The sequence below is a fragment of the Podarcis filfolensis genome (genome assembly GCF_964270895.1).
Source record: "Podarcis filfolensis genome assembly, chromosome: 5".
NCBI classification, from domain to species: Eukaryota; Metazoa; Chordata; class Lepidosauria; order Squamata; family Lacertidae; genus Podarcis; species Podarcis filfolensis.
In genome coordinates, this window is record NC_139608.1 from 96561257 (window position 1) to 96585590 (window position 24334).

Sequence of the window (24334 nt, forward strand, 5' to 3'; positions counted from 1 at the left end):
CAGAAGCACAAATAGGGCAAATAGGATGCCTCCTTATTTTCATCCCTAGGGGACGCAGGTGGCACTGTGGGTTAAACCACTGCACCCCTGGGCTTGCCAATCAAAAGGTCAGTGGTCCGAATCCCCGTGATGGGTTGAGCTCCCATTGTTCAGTCCCAGCTCCTGCCCACCTAGCAGTTCGAAAGCACGTCAAAGTGCAAGTAGATAAATAGGTTTTGCCAGAAGCGGCTTAGTCATGCTGGCCACATGACCCAGAAAAACTGTCTGCGGAACTCCCTTGGCCTGTAAAGCGATATGAGCGCCGCAACCCCAGAGTCATTCGCAACTGGACTTAATTGTCAGGGGTCCCTTTACCTTTACCTTTATTTTCATCCCAGGCAGGCAATCTAGAAGATACCATGTTTGAGATCCAGGAGAACCAACAGCATTATACTACCCCATCACTCACCCTTCTCACGTCCAACAAGGCAACCAAGCAGTAGGTTGAAATGGGGTTAGAGAATTTGTTCCGTCACCTGGGGTCAGAAATTGTGCAGCCACTCAAGCACCTTGCCCCCCAAAGTCCTCAATCGCTCAAGAGTTGTTATAGTTATTTGGTCCAAAACATATTTAAAAGTGTGGATTCGTAACTATGGCGGCTGGGACCACTCGCTCTAATAGAGAGGATCAATAAGCTCAGGATACTCTGAGACTACCTCTACCAGCTCAAGTTAAAAGACATTTGGGCAGCTTTGGTGGATAGTACACCAACAGAATCCCTGTATTTTATGGACACCTGCCACCAGGGATGAAACACTCTAGGCCTGAGAGCTGTGAGGGTCTGGTGACAAACATGGACTTACATTCATATACTTATGGCTAAACAAATGGCAATCAACTTTAGGTGGATGTGCCCTGTGAACCGCAAAAAAGTTTTATTTGCTGTAGTGTTTGCTCTCTTTTCCGTGGTTATTTCATTTCAGAAATCAAGGCTAAGCAGACCTCAGTGGCAAAATTAAGGAGAGGCAATGGGCAAGGGAGACCTTTACATGGTAATCAAAACCATTCTAAGAAATATTCTCCAGCAGAACATGAGCTGATCATATACAATTCAAGATTTTATACCATTAAAATGTCTAAAAAAGAGACATCCATAAAACGTTCATGCATAAATATTACATTCATGTAATAAATATTACAAATGTTTCCCTACCACCTCATGTAAAACAGGAGAAATATTTAAAAGCAGGGTCCCAATACGTTGAGCACCCTCAGAGCAGAGGGCAAAATTCATTATAAATCTTTTCAACAGGATTAACTTTTATTCTTGAAAAAACCAGAGGATGGTCTTTGTCACTGAATTCACAACTTTGGAATTGCATTATCTGAGCAATATCACCTGAAATATCAGTTGCAGACTAGGACACCTCTGTTTATAGCATCATTAAAATGACACGGTGTTTTCCCATGCTTAGAAGGAGAAAAGGTTCCCCCTGGAAAACTGTAAGCAGAGATTGTCACAATTATGTGGATGCATTTAAGGGCAAAAAAATTGAAGTGACAGAACAGTAGCAGCAATATCTTCAGCAAAGAAGTAATTGATCCTCACTACAGTTGGTACTGAATTACTCCAAGTCATTTATGATTTATTTGGTGAATGTGCAATGTAATAAGGTCATGGCAGATTCAGACTCTCCCTCAGCACACACTAGTATGAAATGTTTATTAGCAGTGAGGCATTTAAACTTCAAAGGAGCACATCATGAATTGTGAACTGATTTTCACAGCTCATGCTTTTCTTCTACTTCACAGAATTCAATTTCACTAGAATTCCATCCAAATGGACACATTCTGTCTTACTATTTTATTTCATTTGTTTCATGTTTGTATTTCCAAATAGCTGTGATATATTATTTTTACACACACACACACACACACACACACACACACACACACAAATGTATATGTAAAGACTTATAGCCTCAGTGAAGCCCTCAAAATGGCTTATAAGATAAACCCCTCCTAGTGGTGCAGCAGTAAAACTGCTAGAGCATTTGCAAAGCTAAGAAGGGTTTCAAATTGGATTGGGGACGGCTTGTTGAGATTCCTGCATTGCAGGGGGTTGGACTAGATGACCCTGGGGGTCCCTTCCAACTCTTCAATTCTGGGATGCTATGAAAATCCCATTCTGGTTCATCAAGCTCCTTTCTTCAGTAATGTCAAAATGCCACAAATAACTGGATGGAGTTAACTAATTAGGAGCATTTACTGTTCCACTGATGTGGCAGGGATAGCCAACCATGGAAGGTCCTGCAAATTGGACCTCAGGTTCTACACAGCAAAATCTATGAAATACATCACCAGATCAAACAAGCAGCATTATGAAAACAACATGTCAAAAGGATGAAATAGGGCTGTGTTGGTAGAATATATCTAAAGGAAAAACAGCGTAACACTTACCTGTTCATTAGCTCTTGAAAAACATCACTTTGTATTGGAAATATAAAGGTACTAAGGACTGATTTTAAATATTCCAGAGTAACAAATCCACTCCGTCCAACATCAAATGCTCTGAAGGCTTTTACAATGTCCTCATAGACTACATGCAGCTGTAAAGAATACAATTTATAGTGTTTCCCTCCTAAGGTTTTTTTTTTTAGGCAGTAGTAGTTTACAAGACTCACAACCTCCCCTCTCCTGGAAATGATCTCAAAGCTTGTCCTGCAGGCTCCAATCATCAAATGTGTAATTGAGAACCTCACTGACCGCAGTCTTCTTCCGCACGTAGGTTCAAGTGGCAAGGCAGCTGAGCTCCAGAAGTGGAAGAATCTTCTAAGAATTTATTCAGTGTTCACATAGACAACCAGCCAGCTGGAGCGATCAGCACCACAATTGGGATTATTAAAACACGCCATTGGAATTAGAAAATGATTGGAAAGTGTTGGTGTACACAGTGAGCAGGACAGCATACTGTACAAATACTTAAGACCATTATGGGTGAATGAGCACACAGAAATTATAAGAAATGGCAGAGGTTGTCTGAACACATATTTGCTCCCTTCTAAAGCTTTTGCTGTCAGGGTAGAGCCAGTGTTCAGATACATCAACCTATACCTAAACCTATACTTTGTACATGAAGCCCTATTCCCACTCGGATGAAAAAGCCCTGCCGACTGCATTCATGCCACACCTCAGATGGTGGCACAAACTTGTTGAAGGAGCAGTGGTGTTGATCCGAGTGCATGGGGAGAAATGTATGGAAGAAACTGGACCTCAGAATCCCCAGGTCCCTATCTGTATCAGCAACTTGTATAGGCTAGGGGGGTGGTTCAAAAAGTATCTACATGGTGCTTAGAGAATAACTTGCACCTAAATATTAGTAAGACAAAGGAGATGGTGTTGGACTTCTGGAGGAAGAGAGGGGAACCTGCCCCATTGTATATCCGGGGGGGGGCTGTGTGGAGAGAGTCTCCTTTAAATTCCTGGGAGTTTACCTTAGTGAGGACCTCACTTGGAAAATCAACATAACTCAGGTGGTCAGAAAGGCCCAACAGAGACTCCATTTCCTCAGGGTCTTGCGAAAGAATAATGTTAAACAACAACTGATGACCTCCTTCTACTGGTCCACAATAGAAAGTGTCCTTTCATATTGTATCACAGTGTGGTATGCTGGCCTGACAGCCACAGACAGAAAGTCTCTACAGAGGGTGGTGCATACAGCACATAATATCATGGGCTGTCCCCTGAGGCCGCTAGATGATATCGCAAGGGATTGTTGCCTTAGGAGAGTGAGAAAAATTCTCAGGGATGACTCACACCCCAGCCAGCTCCTCTTTAATCTTCTACCCTCAGGCAGGAGATATAGAAGTATAATCAGCCGTACCAACAGGCTAAAAAATAGCTTCTATCCGTGGGCTGTTAGGCTGTTGAACGATAAATAACATAGCAAAATTGACTTGCGAGGTGGTGTGTTGTTCGATAAGAGATTGAGTGTTGGGGGGGGGGGCTCATTTAATTTCATTGTACCCAGGTTGTACAATGACAATAAAGTTATTATTATTATTATTATTATTATTAATAATAATAATACTATTATTAGATAGGCCAGTACTAGATTAAGAAAAACACCTACTTATTCAAGGATAACGAGCTAAAGTTGAAGTGTTGCAAAGGACTAGGAAGGCTCGGAGTGAAGATGCATTGTGTCCACGTGGCTATAACCCTGCATTACAAGAGTGTTGCATCACAACATGGGTGGCGCTTGTTTCAAATATTACCATGACCTGACACCCTGATCAGTTGGGAAAACCTCCTCCCCGCATGCATAGGACTTGAGAGCTACATTTCCTTGAAGGCCCTTTCTCCCCAGCAAATGCTCTGCTCATTTCCTTTCCTTCCTCCCATTTTGCCTAATGCTGGTACTCAAATGAAAACTTTGCAACGCTGAGAATCTATTGCCCTTTAATGGTACCAAAATCTCCTGTTCCTGCCTGACGATAGGGCCAGATCTAGCACTAACTAAATGAGCCCTATATAAGACTGCAGTAGCCCTGTGTGTCCTGTCCCCATAACACTTCTGAACCTTCACTTGCTACTTGCCTTCTTAACTTCCCTGCTTCCTCTGTTTCCAAGTATTTTCATGATTTCCTAGATATTTAGGAGGAGTGGCCTGATTCCTAGCATGGGAAAGGGGCTTGTTAAAAGAAAAAAGGAGTGAAAATCCATGTATCACTGACCAAAGCTGCAATGGTACTGAACTGATGGAGGATTTCCAACACCAACATGCCAGTAATTTGCCTTCACCTGCTGACCTGTGTAAAAACAAACACTTCCTTGCATTTTTCACCAGACTCACCTTTTCCCTAAACCTCTTCGCAGTGTCATCTAGATGGATTTTTGTCAAATTATATCCAGCTGTATTTGCCAAGGGTAGTTTTGATGTGCTTTCTTTTTTTTCAGGCGGCTCATTCTGGTTCTGCGCTGTTAAGGAAAACTGTAGTTTAGCAAAACTGCTACTAGCATTCTTTTAATATTACGCCACTTAGCATTTATATACTGTTTTTGACTGTTCAAAGCATTTGACATACATTGCCCCAGTAGTAATCCTGGCAGCATAACTATCTCATATTGCAAATGTGGGGCATGGAATCATTTCACTTCATGCTGCAATGATGTACAAACCAGTGTTAGCTGCTGTGTCCACATTTTTGTATGAGAATCAGAGGCTGAGAGCGATCGGCCACTATTTTGAAAGGCCGAAAGTTCAGCACAAATGGATATCATTGACAAAAGAGGCTCAAAACTGCCTCCCTTCTTTTGCATTGTAGACAGTTGAGGGGTGACTTTGCAGGGAGGAGAATGAAACGCAATGAAATTCTTCACAACAAATTTGTCCAGGAAAATTTGTTCTAGGAGTTTGCCCAGTTGAGTAAAGATAGGCAAGCATCTCAGGGTCAATTAAGAACTGATTCGCCTACAAGCGAGCTAATATGGGGTGGATTCAGATTGGTCCTGAATTTCCTAATGTTAAGCTTAGGCCTATTCCAAACTCCAGGTCTGCCACAGATGATTCCCACTGGTAGCAGAATGACAAATTAGTAATGTCTGTTCCATCATTCATTCAGCATAAAGTGAGCTGGTTTCAATCTGCTGCTGTTCTAGTTCCACCCAAAACATTGCTCTCCACCCTGCTGTTTGCTATGACAGTGTTCTATGTATTTGGGGGTCTTTGCTTTGCTGTGTTCTGTGCCCCATCCTGCATTATGTTTACAAATGAACTGTCTTTCCCACATGCCCCTTTCCAAAGTTCAGTTCCAGGGGGTAAAACCAACAAAGAACTTGGTGTCATCTTAAATGCAAAGTTATGAAGTACAATCTTCAAATCATATAATTGTAGAGTCGGAAGGTAACATGAGGGTCATCTAGTCCAACCCCCTGCAGTGTGAGAATCTTTTGTCTAACATGAGACTCAAACCCACAACCCTGAGATTAAGTCTCATGCTCTCCCAACGGAGTTATCCCAGGTAGCTAATGGCCTGTCACAAATCCATCTATGGCTGCATACCTAACCATGTCTACTCAGAGTAAGTCACATTGCATGGTGTGAGGTGGTGGTGGAGGAGGGGGTTAGGATTACAGCCATTTTCACTACCTATATTTTTGCAATTCAGCATGAATTTGTCACCCCATCAAATTCCGCTCAATCAGGCATCAGGAAAAGAGTCACAGCAGCTACTATGGAGAAATTATCTTAATGCTCTAGATCGAAGTATACCCTGTGGATGTCAGCTTAATCTATAAAATAAAAGATTTTCCAAGGCAGATTTGATGCTGTGTGCGTACAAAACGTAACATCTGTACATGTATTTGCCGTGGAAGACAACACTTTCTGCTTGCTAATTGTTTTTAAAACTTCCAGTAAAGTTTGTAATAAAAAGAAGAATGAAATTTTACTTTTAAAATGCATATTTAGAGTGGTTGGAATTGAGCAGTCTAATTCAGATGGTTCACCCCCATTTGACAAAACAGTCTGGGACTTCTTGGAGGAACACAGATAATATGCTCAGGTAACAATAAAAATTACTTTTCTCCATGTGAAAATAATGAGTGATGCATTCCACTGGCATATAGGCTGCCTCTGACAACAAACAATGCTTCAGAAATAGGAAAAGCAACAATTACTTTCTCACACCTTTGCAGTCCCACAATCAACCAAAAACAAACACCTTCTGTTTTTCACAGTTACTCACTTTCCTGTCTGTTCACTTTCAATGTAAATGAAGCAGCTAACAGCCCATCAATTAGCCATCACCCCACAGGGTTCTAAATATCTATTGAGTCGCATGATAACATCAACCCAACTGTGCCATGTCAAAAAGTACATCATTAATTACATGTCATCTACTGGTTTGAAAACCCCACTGTGAACAAATGCAAACTCGTCACTTCAGGGACTTCCTTTTCTGAACACTGAGCAAACACACGGACAGAGGGAATCTCTATATCTGCATTTACTTTGAGCAGAATTCTATGACATCCCTGCTCTGGAGGCCTCCACTTCAATCCGCCCCCAGGAAACACAAAAAGAACCAGAGATCTATTGCCAGCGTCCAAGGAGGTCAGACTTCCTAGCAGTTACGCTTCAAGTCCCCAAGAGGTGCTGCTTCTAGTCCAGGGTTTAGGGGTGAAGCATGCAGCCCGGGGCAGACACTCCTCAAGTCCCAAAGGCAAAGTTCTGATCTCTAACTAGCACCCATGACGTGGATCAAAACAGAGGAACACTTTCTATTTTCATGCTATTTGCACAAAATTCCCTCCCTTAACGAACATGCCAGTTGTATTATGAAAATCAAACCTTAGAAAAAGAAAGGAGTTTAGCCATAGCAAAGACTATAAATGTTTTTCTTACTTTTCTAAGAAAATCCAAAATACTGTGCGAGTGAAGGGAACAGAAGTAGCTAGAAGGCTCCCAGCAATTTATGCAAAGTAGTTTCACCTAATCTTCATACAAAATCTAGGCATACCCTGCAAGCAAACAGTACTATAAGGGGCAGGAGGGGCAGAGAGGCCTGCTCCTGATTTCTTCCCATGGACAATACCAAGAGAAGGATAAAACTTCCATACTATGTTTTAAAATCCAGTTAAACTACCGTATTTTTCGCTCTATAACACGCACCCGACCATAACACACACATAGTTTTTAGAGGAGGAAAATCCGTAGGCATGCCACCCGTAGGCATTCCCTCCATAACACGCACAGACATTTCCCCTTACTTTCCAGGAGGAAAAAAGTGAGTGTTATGGTGCAAAAAATACGGTACATCATGAGTAGATGCTCACTTTATTCAACCATCTCTACACTGACCTTGATTTGTATTAGTAAAGACTACGGTTTAATTGCATAACCTTGCATGATGCCAAAAAAGATCAATGTTGCATTTCTCTCATAATATATTTGTGTATATTACAGCACTAGCATGGGAAAATGCTATTGCTGTCATCCATGTTCAAAACGTCAATGGAACTAATAAAATATTTAATACTGTTCTGAAGTTTAAGTAGCAGTTTGGAGGAGATCTCGGCTTCTAAAAACGGAAATGTTTTTCTTCCACAATTTTAGAGAATTGCGTGGAAGTTCCCCAAAGAAACTTTTTAAAGGAAAAGAAAAATAAGAGAACCCACCCCCACCCCCGTTACATTTCAGTGTCACGATTCTCCATTAGTTTGGGGGCTGGCAAGACTGGAATATAGCATTAAATGCTGCAGCCTCTAGAGAGTCTCTCACAAGGTATTCTGAGTGCTCAGCCACTTCAGTGGGAGTGAAATGAAAGTGCTCATTTCCTTGAGGATCTGGCCCATTTCTGCAAGCTACCTTAAAGCATCAATCTCATTCCCCTTAGCACCCGCTATTTCCTTCCAACTTGGTTCCATCTGCATCTGTTTCCCTTTCTCCCCAGTAGAATATGTTTTGTAACAATCATTTTACAACTGTAGTTTTGAAAACTGAGGCTGCACGGTGCTTAATTCCTAAAAATGAGACATGGCAGAGTTCAAAGAAGCTAGGAGCACGGGCTGGCAGCTCTCTGGCTGAAATATCACCTCAAAAAATGATGAGAAGAGGAAACCACACAGGTGCACATAATTTTGTCAGCTTATGGCCAACACATTTTGAGTCAAACATCCCTTCCAGAAGGGCAATCAGTATGGGTCTTTCTGTTATCAAGAGGAAATAGTGCCACAGTCACTGAGGTGGCTATTAAACTACAGCGTATTATCAGCCTCCGTCCCTCTCACGTGCTGTAATAGGAGCCAGCTTGTAGGGGCCATGGAGGCTTTGGCCCCCACAATGAAATATTTGAGGGGGTGGGCCCCCACAAAGTTGATGGGTATTCCCATTCAAATGGTGTGTGTGCACACTGTGTCATGTGATAAATTATGTGGGGCTGGGCTTGCTTGGGCCCCACAATATTATATTCAGGTTGGCACTCCAGTATGCTGTATAATAATAAATACTTATAATAAAACTGGCCAGCACTGCAGGGTAGTTGTAAAATTGTTGATTGTATGTGAAATGGCCTATATAGTTTTATTGCTGCTGCTGCTGCTACTATTACTGCTACTAATGAAAGCCCCCTATCTTCAATGAACCCAGTCAGGATGCAAGGTTGGTTCATGGTCACTCAGAGGTGCATATGGCAAGAAACATTCTATCCTCTTATAACTTCACATCTCCAAGTACTAAACCCTGGTTCTCAAAACAGGTTTCCTCTTGCAAGCACAAACTAAGCCCTGAGGCTATTGAAGCACATGCTCATGAAAATACATAAATTTGTTGTGCGCCTGCTGACAATGGAAGAAGCTGTTTTTTGGTTGCAGGTATTTTGACTAATTCTGTGCTCGTAAGGAGCTGTATTGTATGTATACCAATGACCGCAATATTCTGCATAATAAAATGAAGCACATTAATGATTCGTTTTTCAGAAATGGTTTCCACAAGGTGCATGTGAAGCAGGGGGCAGCAGTTCTCACTGAGCTGGGAAACCTGTGAATGGATTGTAGCATTTCAGACTGTATTAGTAGGTTTGCATGACTAAATGCTGCTTTATAGAAAAAAGTCCATTCCACATAGAGAACCAGGTGTCAGAGATACACTGAGCCGAGCATTCTTCCTAACTGTTGGTTTTCTATGTGTAATACATTTTTTTTCTGTAGGTAGAAGAAATATGAGATCCCAGCCTGCAGTCTGAATTGATGACAGCTAGATACAGGTTTGCAACCTTAGTGATAAGGGGACCTCAGTTTGGGGATGGAAACTGGTAGATCCCACTGGGATGGCCATAATGCTTGGAAAACTCAGAAGGGAACTCAGGGTCACAGACCATGGAACGCACACCAATGTGTACATGTGCTGAAAATGTTAACTCCACTGGTTTAAAGGGCTGTTCTTCTTGTCAGAGCTTTATCCAAATGTACAGAGCATGTTGTACAGCTTCCTTATTCCAAATACCATAGCTGCTTATATTTCAGATATTAATCTCATCTTCCTGAAAGCATGAATGGGGGAGAAGGTTGTGCCCCTATTCACCTAAAAATGCCTACCTGATTCTTCGCTTTCTGTAGCTTTTTTCTTTTTTTTGTCCAAGTTTATGCCAAGAAACTGCAAAAACTCTTTGTAACTCAGTGTATTTGTTCGAGACACACAGTAGCGATTCCACAACCTAAAGACAAAGACAAGACAAAAAATTCTAAATGTGAACCATCCACAGTAATATACGGGAGAACAAACATGAAATATTCACACTTATTTAAATATATGTCTAAAAATATATTTATATGCCGTCACTCAACCATTTCCCTTGGTGGTTCATTTTGTAGCAGTGCCCGGACTGCACTTTGACAAATGGGGCCCTACAAAAACAGCTGCCCGGGGGGGGGGCAGCTTCTGGTCAAGGTTCTGACCATTCCATTCTCTCCCTCTACCCCGTCACAGTTTCCCTTTTCTCTCGCTCCCCAACAGTCAGCCAGCATTTCATGCTCAGTCCCATGGGGCTGCTTTGGGAGTTTCCTCCACTGGGAGATTTTTCCGCATTTGTGGCTTTGTGGCAGTGGGGTGCGCACACACGTGTAACCTATCTCCATTGGTTTCAATGGGCAATTCTCAATAGGCGAGGTGACGGTGAGGTTGGAGCAGTGCAAATGCATTGGCGGAGCTAATCCAGTACTCCTGCCAGGGTATTTGCACAGCACCAACCTCTCCCACCCAGTCAGTAACAGGACCGTTCACATGTCAGGTGAGCACTGCCATTCCACCACTTCTAAGTGTAGTGATGTGAACTTCAGCAAGGGGATACAGGGCATATTTTGTTCCTCTTCATTTTATAGACATATAAAATACAGTGTGTTGTACAGTGAGAATTTTTTAACCCTCGGGGACTACAGACCTCCCAGTCCTGGACATTTACTATACATTGTCAGGGGCTTGAGTAGGTCCATTGCCGCACCCACCCCCCACCCGACCTTCCACTGAGTGTTTTTAACTAACATACAAACATTCAGTGTTTCAATTGCTCTTAGTCATATAATTAATCCTTAGACTCATGCAGCATAAGGGCTGGGGAAAACTGAACAGTCCCTCCACAGTAATCATATTACGCCCTCCCTGACTTCTGATTTCTTTAGACCTGCCCCCACCTCTCATTTTCCTTCAATGGTTGTTGTTGTAAATTAAAAGAAAAACAGAACTTTGTAAAGAACAAGTATATGTAATTCTGGGTACCCAGGGAGTTTATTTCCCAACTGGAAGGAACTAAACCCAAGTTTGCTGCTAGAAAGAATGATCATCCTACACTACCACCCATCTTCTCCCTGCTGTAAAACCTCTGAGCCGGAGCCATCAAAAAAGGCCTGGATTCAAAAGTAATATAGAATAAAGGGGTTGCCCTGAGTCCCTTTAATCAAAAGGGTGATTTCAGGAGAGAAAGTTGAGAAGGTTCTGCTGAAAAGCTTCCTTGCCTCCTCTGCCCCTTGCAGGTTCCATGAGCATAATTCCAAATGAACTACCATCCGCCAAAGATGAATCGTTTGTTGTTTCATACATAAATGTTACACATCTCCAGAGAATAAATTTCATCATTTTTATTCAGCTTTAAATGCTCTAAATAAAAATTTGTGATCTTTTTTATGATGGTACTCACTACTGTTGATGTAGTGACATTCAAACAGATTTATCACATCCCAGCATGCAATGCCAAGCACAAGATTTATTGTCAAATAAAGCCACGTTTTGTTGTTTTCCACTGGCCTGCTTTAGAAAAGTGTTGCTTCTGTTCTGTAATTTCACGTACCAAATTATAAAACTGGGCTATTTTGTTCTGATCAAATTCTGGAGAACATCCCAAGCATACAGAAAAAGAGGCACATCAAACAAGCAAACCCAGCTAGTAAAGATGGACTAAAATTGGTTTTGAGGTTGGTGGTAATGAGAGATATAAAATATTTAGAGCAAAGGAAAACAAATAAATTGTCCATCTAATTTCTTTCATTTTTCCTGTAGGCTTGTATCCAACTCAGTGTTTCTCCAACTGCAGCTTATTAAATCTCCATGGACCTCCCAAATGAAAGTCATTCTGAACTCCAGGAGAATACATCCTGCTCAAATAACCACTTACTTGAAAGCACAACCAGCATATAAATTAAACTTTCATTCTACAAATGTAGAGACATTTTTGGACTCCTCCTAGAAATCTGCCCTCACTCATTCCATACCTGAGCCTGGATTTACACCTGTGGAAGCATGAAGTGGGAATGAGGCAGTAGAATGGGCTGTGCCACTTCAGACAGACAGAATATGCCACTTCCAAATGCTCTGCCCTTGTGTAAACAAAACATCCTTCATGGCAAACAGAACACTAGTACAGTGGTAGCTTGGTTTACCAACTTAATCCGTTCCGGAAGTCTGTTCTTAAACCAAAGCGTTCTTAAACCAAGGCGTGCTTTCCCATAGGAGCAGGGGACTCAATTTACAAATGGAACACACTCAACAGGAAGCGAAACATGTTCTTATTCCAAGGCAAAGTTCACAAACCAAAGCATCTACTTTTGCAGCGTTCTTAATCCAAGTTGTTCATAAACTAAGCTGTTCTTAAACCAAGGTACCACCGTACACAGGAGGTGGGAGTTCTACACTCCACTCTAATATAATAATAATAATAATAATAATAATAATAATATCTTATTTATTCTACAACCACAGGACCACTTTATTAGCCTTGTTCACTATGGCCCATAATACTGCCTAAAGTTTTTATACTATACACATATCCCTCAGGACCCAAACCTGATCCTGTCTCTTCTTAAATGTAAAACTCCCCTCCTTCACAATCATGTGCAGGCCGCACCTCCAGTAACACCATCAGACCATTTGAAACTCCCCACTTTCCCCCGGCTGTCTCTCTGAGTGATTGTGACAGCAAAAGCAAGCCAACACCACATGCAAACAATCTAACCACCCAAACCCTCCAGCATCTTCTTAGGCAAGACTGTGTGCATAGCTGAAGTTCCTCAGGAATGCAGGGCCAGGAAAGCATCAAATGCGGTACTGGGAGAAGAACAGAGCTTTCGTTAAAAACAAAACGGAAAAGGAGCAGCAAGAGACTAGCCCTAAGTAGGTGGCCAATGCCTGCAGGGTGCCTGAAGAAGATTCCAGGTGCTTGGGGCTTCACCTGACATCATCATAATAACAACAGCAGCAGCAACAGCAAAAACAACCCTGCAGAATAAATTAAGCAAAACAGAACCGTGCAGCTCTACCCATTTTGCAAAATGTACTGTTTGCAGAATTCAGTTTTGCTTATTCTTGTACTTTGAAAATGGCAGCCACCGATTTCCCTCTCTCCTTCTGCAACGTTATATATTTAAAGTACTACAAACACACATTTAAAGTACACAAGTTCTCCCAAAGAGTCCTAGGAATTATACTTTCATCCTCACAGAACTGCACCTGCCAGAATTCTTAACAAACTAGTTCCCAATATTCTTTGGGGAGGGGAGAGGGGATCAGGGCCAACGCAGTTGTGTTAGGCCAACTAGGCAGTCACTTAGGGCCCAGTACTGACCTTGGAGGGCCACAGTTTTACACAGATTATTTGTGTTATATTTTCTAAGTTTCTGATAATGTTTTACTTTTGCTTATGTTTTGAAGAATGTTATCATTTTTTAAGTAATCCATACATTAGAATTGTTTTTATGTATATATGTAATAGATAGACCATCAAGTTGATTGATGTTGTATTACACATATGCACAAAGTGAAAATACACTTAGTTTTTAATCTTTCAGTCACATCTTAATCTTATCTAGAAAATGTATTCATTTTTCTAGTGAGATATGGCTGGAGCTCAGTACTGCAAATGATAGGCAGAAAAAGCGAAGGAGCAAGCAAAGCAAGAGAGGTTCTTCTTGAAATACCTTTGTGCACAGAAAGCAATTGAAGAACAAAAATATGACTATATACTTGTTGAAACCAGCACTGAGGGAGTTGAATGTGTGCTCCTACTGAGAACGATATAAACTCTAAGATAGAAGTTTCACAAATTGGAGATATTTCTGGAAAACAGACCAAGGAAAAAAGAGGATGTCAAGAAAAGTGAAAGTACTGCAACATCTGCAAAAGAAGATGGTATTGTGCCTGACCTGAATTACAGAGACCCTGCTAACTGGCCTAACTATTGCAGAGATAATTTGTGACATTTTATAATGCAACATGGACCACAGCAGGTTTCCCAAAAGACCAGAATATTTTCTCTTATACGCTACAAGAGGAGACTAGCAAATGGTGAAGAAGTGTGCCATCAGTGGTTGATACAGTCAACCTCAAAAGATGTGGCTTCTTGTTTTTGCTGTAGGTCTTTCAGCAAAAAAATAATAATAATAAATAGTGCATCAACACTACAAGAAGCAGGTTCAAAAGACTGGAAGAACATTGGAGCAATTCTGTCTTCACATGAGAGGAATTCTGTCTTCACATGAGAGGAATACTGATCATTTAGAAACTTAAATCAGGTCTATCAAAGTAGGTTTCCAACAAGCTGACTTACGTAGACATGGCCATACAATCTGTTGGAGAGGGATTCCAAAAGCTACCACAATATAATTCCTTCTTTGTCTTCCTGTATGGCATATACAGTGACAACAAAAAATCTACTGAAGATTTACTTAAGACATATGAGAATTTGGAAAAATCATTTCTGAACAATAGAAACAAATATATTGATGCTGAAGATCTGTGCTGCGAACTTATAACAATAGCTCAAAGACTTCCAAAGTCTATGCAGCTATAAGGAAGGCCTCTCTTCGTACTACAACAAAAACTCTTGCATAATGTGCTGAATGTTTCTGATGCTCTGGATCCTTCTCACACTTCTTCCCATGCCAGTGGCAAGCGGTGAACACAGTTTCTCGAAGCGCAAACTTGTAAAAGCTTGCATACACTCAACAACGTTGCAAAAGAGACTAGTTGGCTTGGGAAGTATTATCAGCTGACCGTGCCCAAGCATCAGGGCTTGACCTGAAGAAACTGCTGGGAACATTTTGTAAAGGAAAATGCAATTTAAAATAAATTTAGCAGTTTCAAGCTTTGTGTTTCTCTTTTTTCCCTACAAGACACGTGTTTTGCTTGGGGCGCAAGTAGGTAGCCTTGCCTAGGGCCCCAAACAGCCTGGCTCCACCCAGGGAAGAAGAAGTTACAACAACAAGGGCCTGAGTGTTGCACTCCCAGTCTGCCATGGTGACTCAAGGAGAGTTTACTAACAATCAATGGGGGTGTGGGATGGGTTTTATTGGGTAGGAGAAAATATATCAGTTGCAATTTCTCCCTCCAGGAGCTCATGTGTGGGGATTGAATAGAGTTTCAAAATCCCATCCTTGGCAGCAGAATCAAAAGCATAGGAATTAGGTTGTAAAACCTTGTTTTGAGCAAGTCCAACTAATGAAGGAAGCTGGCTTCCCCCTTCTTACCCCGCTTATAATTTTTAATCTTGCATTAATTCACAGCAATGGCAGAAGTAAAAACTATGCAGTCAAAATACTTATATTTACAGCATAAATATAGCTTCTGGCATGTACCTAAAGCTGGAGCAAGTGGAGGCACGTCTACATCCAACAGTGGTCAAAGGAAGAGAGAGAGGAACAGGAAGTACTATATGCTCCTTCCTCTCCAGGGGAAATGACATCACACAGAGCCGTCTCTACCAACTGTATTTCTATGGTCTGAATATATGTTTATCAGCAACACTGTCTGTGGCGTTAGCCCTTTCTCAAGCTAACTAGCCAGCATATGTGATAATTGGGTTTGGTTGCTAATCTCCCATGGAGGGCAGTGGAGCCTCTCTCATTCCATTCTGGTCTCCACTCTCGCTACCCTTCACAAGCTCCATAACAAGTCAGTGTAACCCCCTCCCTCCCTCGGTGAAGCCCAATGGGCTGAGCTGCTCTGCCATGGTCGCTGCTGCTTGCTTTTTAGACATCTCTTAGACTCGTTCACTGCCAGGCACTCATGGTCACAGCATTTCATGATCTTTGTAGAGTGTTCCACCTGAAATGCTGTGATTGACTGGCTGAAGGGATTCTGGGCAATATTCACACAACCCCTGCCTTGGAGAGTCGATTACACAGAGGAGAACAAAGTGGGGTTTTGTTTAATATGTGCAGTATGCAGACCCCAGAAGGAGAGAGGCCAAAGATCATGGGTAAGCAAGCTAAGGCCAGGAGGCCGGATCCAGTCCAATCGCCTTCTAAATCTGGCCTGCAGACGGTCCAGGAATCAGCGTGTTTTTACATGAGTAGAATGTGTCCTTTTATTTAAAATACATCTCTGGGTTATTTCTGGGGCATACGAATTCATTCTTCTCCCCCCCCCCAAAAATATATATATAGTCCGGCCCCCCACAAGGTCTGAGGGACAGTGGACTGAAAAAGTTTGCTGACCCCTGCCAAAGATGCATGTGAAGCAGCCAGCAAGAGGCAGAAGTAGATTAAAAGGGACTTTAAGCAGCACAATGCAAGGGACTTCACCAACTGACTTGTGCCTTCCATTGAGGGTCTGGCGAATGGGAGAGTGTGAATGGGGGGGGGGGGGAACACACTGCCCCATTAAGGCCTCGACGAGCTTCTATGGTCTAGTCCCTAATTATCACTAATAGCATAGAAAGGAAAATGCGATCAACCTGCTGCAAGAAGTATAGTTCTGCACTGCAGCCTTAATATAGTTTCCCCGCAATGGCTTCCCAGGAATCCTTCACTTGTTCTTTACTTACTTATCATACTCACAATCCGTCATCTTGAAGCAGTTGACCTCGATAATTCTTCTCAGCTCGTGACGCTGTATCTGCCCATTTTGATTGTAGTCAAAAAGTCTACATGTCTTGATAAAGCGTTTCAGCTTTTTGGAAATCTATTCAGCGTTTTCAAAGGATTCGTGTTAAAATAAAAAGCAAATGGTTAGCGATAGAAGCTGTGGTTCAGGTGATGGAGAAGTGTGCTATCATTTTTTTTCTCTTTCAGAAAATGCACCTCCACACACACACACACACACACACACACCCCTCAAACTGCATACCACGGTCTTTCAGATTTCACTCTCAAATATGAGAAAAGACACTTTGCCTTTAACAGATGTTATGAAGGTAATGTTCTCTCTAAATGATATTTGGGAAAGTCAAAAATCACTTTCAAAAGTATAGATTCATTTCAAACCATATTCATTGCTGTTGAGCAGTACATAAACGATACTTTTGTTCAGCTACTGAAACCTAGATATATGCTGAAAAGGAAACGTGTTAAGATGGTCGGAGGAGGGGCTCAGCATATTTTAAAGGTGTGGTTAGTTGTACTAAATATTGGCAATTTATTAGTATTCAGCATTGGGCAGAATGAACATACTTTCTACGAAAGAGGGAAAGGGGGTGTCATGGGTTTTTTTATAATAATAAAAACAGCAACAAAACAAAACTGTACTAAAGATGAAATCTTTGAAATTTGCATTCCTTTTTTCTTTTTCTACCTGAACAAAACTGGGTCTGGGAATTTTAGCAATATACTGAGAAGAGCCTATCCAAAGCATAAGATGTGGTTATACTTATCTTTACATACAATTTCTATTTCAATCTCACTCTGTTTGCAAGTAAAATCCTTGCTTAAATATGCCATGCCATCCAACATTTCACAGGTACATTCAGGGGCTGGTTGTTTGAAAGAACGATCTGCAACCTGAAGTCACATCCATGTCTTAAAGATATGAGCAAATTGAGCTCGTATTTTGCACAATTTGTATACGGTGTCTGTTTGATAATGTGTGGTTTGCTATGCCTAATAAAGGATACTGGACATGAGCAAATGAAGTGTCAGAAGGGAGATACATGCCTGTTACTTAAAGAAAAACCTTTCTGGAAGAAGAGTTAAAAACCCATGTCTTCACACATCAGGGAAGGTGGGGGGAAAGAATTCTTGTGCATGCAGATGCCTACAACTTCTGTGGCTTAAAGTCACCCATGATTATTCCACCGGAGCCCCTATGGATCCCTGGCTAGTTCACAGATTCCATACATCAACTATTATTCCATTAACATTTGACACCTTGATTATAATATTTTAGATGCCTACTAAAAACTTTATAACAGCAAACCTATCCAGACACATAATTCAATTATGTGCACTTGCTTTTAAATTATGCTGATTTTATCTATATATTAGGATTAGGGATAGGAAGTGCTTTTTTGAAGTTCATAAAGTTCCATAAAAGAATGAATGAATGTTTGCAATTAAATAGAACTAGACTCAGGGCATCCAGGGGCCATTCACTGGCAAAACAGAGTCTGGTGCTTTGAGGCACAAATAGAGAAATCCATTTGTGCCAGGCCTGTCCAATGCTTTTCTATGGGGTAGAGAATGCTCTGTGAGTCCAGTGAAGCTCTTCCTCACTGAAACAGCAAATAACAGATCACTTCTTGCTACATGCCGGGACTTTGTCAAGTCAATGTTAACCAATAATGCTGTCAATCCAATGCAAAAAGCATCCAGTGGGTTTCCTCAAGTCATGTAAAGAGAAGACACATGGAACCCTCTCTCCCTACACCAAGACAGCCCCATTTTTTCTGTAGATCTAGGAACACCCTGCGCTTCTAATGTGATTCCCCACTATGCACAAGCAGCATTCACACAAGAAGACTGCTCTTACAAGGTGAGTGATCGGCAGCAAGCATACTTTAATCTGAAGGGCTTTCAACCCCATGCAAAGGACTGAGGTTGATGTTTTTCTATTGTTAAGTACGTGAAAAAGAAAAAGAAATGATGTTTCTGAGCAATAAATACATCTATGCCTCATTATCCCTTATATTCTACGTCTAGGCCACTTTGTACAAAATCTTTAATTAAAAGTTTTTTCCCTTGGAATTGTCCCCATCAACACTGAAATAAAGATTCCCCCCCCCCCCAATGTGTGCATGCACACACACACACACACCATGGAAGGGCACAGCTGTGCACACATGAAGTGCTATTCAGCACCAAATGAATTGGAACAAAATAAGTACTGAGACTGTTATGCTCTTAGTTTTGGCTCCATATTCTCAGTAGCACAGTCTAACTTGTCACTTTATATTGATTCCATCTGTTTACACTCTGCAGAGGATTGGCTTCCGACAGCGAACGTTTCCTATTTACCAGCTGGTAAAGATAGGCCAAACCAGATAGGAAAGAATTAAATTATTTTCAAATCCTCATAAACATAAAATGAAAAGAAAAAAATAATTAACGGGGGAGCGGGATGGGGGTGGAGACTGAGTGATGGTGATGCGAAAGCCAAGCCCCGTCTACTTTATGTTGTTCTGGAAGTTCAAAAGGGCCTTGTGTTGATTGTAAGATATTTACTTCTTCACATGCTGCTGTTTATTACATCTGTGAATGCCCTGCTATAAAGGTAGAGGACCCCTGACAGTTAAGTCCAGTCGCAGATGACTCTGGGGTTGCGGTGCTCATCTTGCTCTACAGGCCGAGGGAGCCAGCGTTTGTCCGCAGATAGTTTTCCGGGTCATGTGGCCAGCATGACTAAGCCGCTTCTGGCGCAATGGAACACCAAAACCAGAGCAACACACGGAAATGCCGTTTACCTTCCCCAGCGGAGCGGTACCTATTTATCTACTTGAACTTTTAAGCGTGCTTTCGAACTGCTAGGTTGGCAGGAGCTGGGACAAAGCTACAGGAGCTCACTTTACGTCGCGGGGATTCGAACTGCCAACCTTCTGATCAGCAAGCCCAAGAGGCTCAGTGGTTTAGACCACAGTGCCACCCGTGTCCCGAGTGCCTGGCTAGTGTAATGCTAATGAGATCCCCTGATGCTAACCATGTTAAAGGCTAAAAATAAGACAGGTGAATAGAACCCACTAACTGCATCTGACTACACTAGCGAGGGCTCATCCTCGAGTCTACCTAGTGGCAGTGAAGGCATGGCAAAGAAGGCATACTTTGCTGCCTCCATTACATCCTCATTGGGTCATCCAGCAGAGGTTTTTCTGGATAGTGCAGAGCCTTTTTCTGTCTGGCTCGAAGGAGGTGACAGAAATGATGGTAGCTCACTGTGACTTGTTTGCAAAGCATTTTGAGCATGAAATTGCTTGCATCCACTGGAATCCTGACTCTGCTGTTACAGCAGATGAATCTCAGGCACTGTCTAGTCCGGTTGTGTTGGGTGAGTTTCAGTTAGTAAGGCCGGAGGATGTGGAGCAGCGCTTGGACTGGACAGAGTGACCACTTGTACTCTGGACCCTTGCCCCTATTGGCTGATAAAAAGTAGCAGGGAGGGGACAGCTGGCTGGGCCAGGGAGGTGAGTAATGTCTCCTGGAAAGAGGGGGTGGTAAAACCTCTCAAGGACCACCTCTCCACATATGAACTGATCCAGACCCTGCAGTCATCATCTGAGGCCCTTCTTCATGCACATCCTTTGTGAGAAGTCCAGAGGATGGCAACATGAGAACAAGCCTTTTCTGCAGTTTGCTCCCCAGAGAAGCTTGCCTGGTGCCATCATTACATATCTTTAGGCACCAGGCAAAAACATTCTTCTTCTCCCAGGCCTTTGGCTAATTAAACAATATATTGTGTTTTTATGCTGTGATCCTTAGAAGGGCAGCATAGAAGTCTAATAAATAAATATTACTAAATGCATTGGGTTTTACGTGTGTCTGACATGGCAAAAAGAGAGGAAGGGATATCAAACGCCTTGTTGGTAGACAAGACCTTGTTGGGTGAGGGCTGGGTAGAGGTTCTGTGAGCCTGCAAACCATGAAGGGAATTCCTAAAAAAATAAGGGACACAATCTAGATGAAGTTAAATTGTAGTTGATATTTTACTGTTGGTGGCTGCACTCTCTGCATGGTGGGTGAGCAGGAGAGCATCACATGGATGAAAAAGAAAAGAACTTTCAACCATTCTGTCTTTATGGAACTTTTTCCACCTTATGGAACTTTTTCACCATCCCACCCACAGGGCCAGTCCCTCTTTTCTGTACTTGCTGTAGGAAAAAAAATAACCATTCCTGTTTGGAGAGGTATTTGCAATGCCTTAATAGAAAGCGTAAGTTGGCACCTACGTGCAGAGGACTTCTTTAGGTTGAGGGTACAGCATTGTAAAGGAATAGAGGCCCAATTCAGATGAACTGTGAAATGTTTCATGGTACAGTAACCAGTCTGTTCATGCCTGTCCCCTCAAGAGGTTTCAAGGGCTGCACTGGCCCCCAAGGCCTGGGGTTCCCCACCTCTGCCACAGAGTACACTAGCACACGAGGGATCTGTCCCAAGCTGCTTATAAAGGAAACTCTAATAGATGGACTGCTGTTCTAGTCTTGAAGCTGGGATTTGAAAGGGGTTTAAGAGCATCCATTCATTCAGTCCCCCAGCTGGAGAATTCCTGGAGACAAGTTTAGCACAGAAGATGCAACTTCTGCATCCCTTCATTGTGCTGTTCTACCTGCAGTCTAAAAGAGTGACATACATATCTATCTGATGGGCTGGTGAGCATCTGTACACTGACAATGCAAATACTCCCCCCGCCAAAGATATTCAAGGTGACATTTGCAACTGCAGGATTGTCCAAATCTGTGCATCATCTCCTTGACTTTGTGGATTAATCCTTTTTTCCAATTTAAGGATGCTAAAACTGCAAAAGATCCTGTATTAAACTACTGATAGATAGATAGATGATAGATAGATAGATAGATACTTACATATAAGCTTAATCTTAGATCGTCCTTAATCAAATAAATAAATAAACACAAGCTCTTATACATTAAATTTTCTGGAAGCTTAATTGGGGCCATGGGGGATATTTTCTGTTCATAAATGTTGCAACAGAAAGATAGCTTGGCTGTTTCATTTGTCATGGGGAAATGGAAATGTTACTCTCCTGTTAGCTGCATGAATATATACACACACACACACACACACACACACACACATATATGATGAAGAAGAAGAAGAAGAAAAGCAATGGCAGCCATAAGAACTATATTTGAGCGATGACTGATAGGGTTTACTGTAGTGAGGAATGAATGACAGTCTTGGATGCAATCTGTCCCGACAGCTCTGTGATATGCTAATGTCTCACACAGTCTAGGATGACAGATACAGACACCCTTCATGAGAGAAAGATGCTGGCACCTGGATCCGATAGAGATACATGTGGGTGAGATGGCTCACACAGCGCTCGTGCCAGAGAGGCTGCGTCTTGGCAAAGAAGGCTGCTCCATCTTGCTATGCCGCAGCTGTACTTGCAAACCCTCTGCAAAAACCTCCTGCCTAATTATTAAGCCTGGAGAGTTATGCCAGCGTGATTTGTCTTTGGCGGCCAAAATGTGTTTCATAGGTGAGTAAAGCCCAGTGTTGGGGTACACAAATGTGGGTGCAAGGGCAGCCATAAATCTTTTCCTGGAGACTGCTTGTTCCTGGATGTCCGGCACGACACTGAGAAGACCTCTTTCCCCAAGCGCTCAATGCATTTCATGGGGGGCAAAGAGTGGAAACAGACACAGACTGCCTTCCTGGCCCCATGTTCTCTGGCATTAACTCCAGACCCTGGAAGGAGCAAGGGTCCAAGTGTCTTCCAAGCTGGCACAAGGATGCAAAGGGGCAGAGTTGGCTCCCCACTTTGCATCAGGCACTGGGGAAAGTCAGAAGCAACGAGACAGTCTCCCTGTTTCCGAAACTTAGCATAAAACGAAAGGTGGGTAACTTTCCTTTTCCCCTGAGTTTTCTGTACACATGAGAGATCTTGAGAGCTCAGCGGTGACCACAGGTAATGGCTGGCTATCAAGGGCAGGGGAAATGACTGAGTGTTACCTTCTCCCGTAAGAGGCATTCTAGCTGACTCAACGTCCTCGACCGCGAATCTTCAGCACTACTCCATCTATAAAAGTAAAGGTAAATGAAATTACCATGAACAATGTTGCAGATCAGCAATGCCCACCATACTCCCCCAAAGAGCAAGATATTCAGGGCCTTTCTGCCCCCCCCCCAAGGCTCTGTTTTATGCATTGTTTGTGCACTGCAGCCCCCCATTAGCGGGCTGTTAACTGATCTCACACTCAGTAGTAACAGGACCACACTGCCTCCTTGTTTGTTTCTTGGGTCCAGTGTCACGTTGCCCATTTGGAAAAAGCTGCCCACAGACCCCTTGTCACCAACCTATAATCTCAAGGACTCTCCCTTTTATAACTGTTCCTGGCAGAAATAAGGAAGACATGTGTGCTCTGCTGTCTTCTATATCTCTCCCACCCCAAGTATTTCAGAGCATCCTTAGACTGTTGCAAAACGGAGAGCAGTGCTGGCTTCTGCTCTTTCTGCCTCTCAGCCTTTACAGGGCTCTCCCATTCCCTCACCGCCTTTTCCCTCCCTGCTAACAAACCGCTAAGTGGTGCCACAGGGTTCTGTCTTGGGCCCGGTCTTATTCAACATCTTTATCAACGACTTGGATGATGGACTCAAGGGCATCCTGATCAAATTTGCAGATGACACCAAACTGGGAGGGGTGGCTAACACCCCAGAGGACAGGATCACACTTCAAAACGACCTTGACAGATTAGAGAACTGGGCCAAAACAAACAAGATGAATTTTAACAGGGAGAAATGTAAAGTATTGCACTTGGGCAAAAAAAATGAGAGGCACAAATACAAGATGGGTGACACCTGGCTTGAGAGCAGTACATGTGAAAAGGATCTAGGAGTCTTGGTTGACCACAAACTTGACATGAGCCAACAGTGTGACGCGGCAGCTAAAAAAGCCAATGCAATTCTGGGCTGCATCAATAGGAGTATAGCATCTAGATCAAGGGAAGTAATAGTGCCACTGTATTCTGCTCTGGTCAGACCTCACCTGGAGTACTGTGTCCAGTTCTGGGCACCACAGTTCAAGAAGGACACTGACAAACTGGAACGTGTCCAGAGGAGGGCAACCAAAATGGTCAAAGGCCTGGAAACGATGCCTTATGAGGAACGGCTAAGGGAGCTGGGCATGTTTAGCCTGGAGAAGAGGAGGTTAAGGGGTGATATGATAGCCATGTTCATATATATAAAAGGATGTCACATAGAGGAGGGAGAAAGGTTGTTTTCTGCTGCTCCAGAGAAGCAGACATGGAGCAATGGATCCAAACTACAAGAAAGAAGATTCCACCTAAACATTAGGAAGAACTTCCTGACAGTAAGAGCTGTTCGACAGTGGAATTTGCTGCCAAGGAGTGTGGTGGAGTCTCCTTCTTTGGAGGTCTTTAAGCAGAGGCTTGACAACCATATGTCAGGAGTGCTCTGATGGTGTTTC

At 42.5% G+C, this 24334-nt stretch overlaps 1 protein-coding gene across 3 annotated transcripts in view; it reads right to left on the minus strand.

Moving 5' to 3' along the window:
- Positions 1–24334, minus strand: part of EFCAB6 (EF-hand calcium binding domain 6) — a 101226-nt gene that overhangs the window by 67783 nt on the left and 9109 nt on the right. For all 3 annotated transcript variants that reach the window (XR_014548613.1, XM_083615507.1, XM_083615506.1), the window contains exons 5-9: positions 22861–22927; positions 16791–16927; positions 10078–10196; positions 4835–4959; positions 2440–2588 (exon numbers count right to left, since the gene is read on the minus strand). Coding sequence is in view for 2 of the 3 variants with exons in the window: in XM_083615507.1 (XP_083471633.1) it covers positions 2440–2588; positions 4835–4959; positions 10078–10196; positions 16791–16927; positions 22861–22927 (597 nt within the window). In the remaining variant the exon portion in view is untranslated. The remainder of the gene's footprint in view (positions 1–2439; positions 2589–4834; positions 4960–10077; positions 10197–16790; positions 16928–22860; positions 22928–24334) is intronic.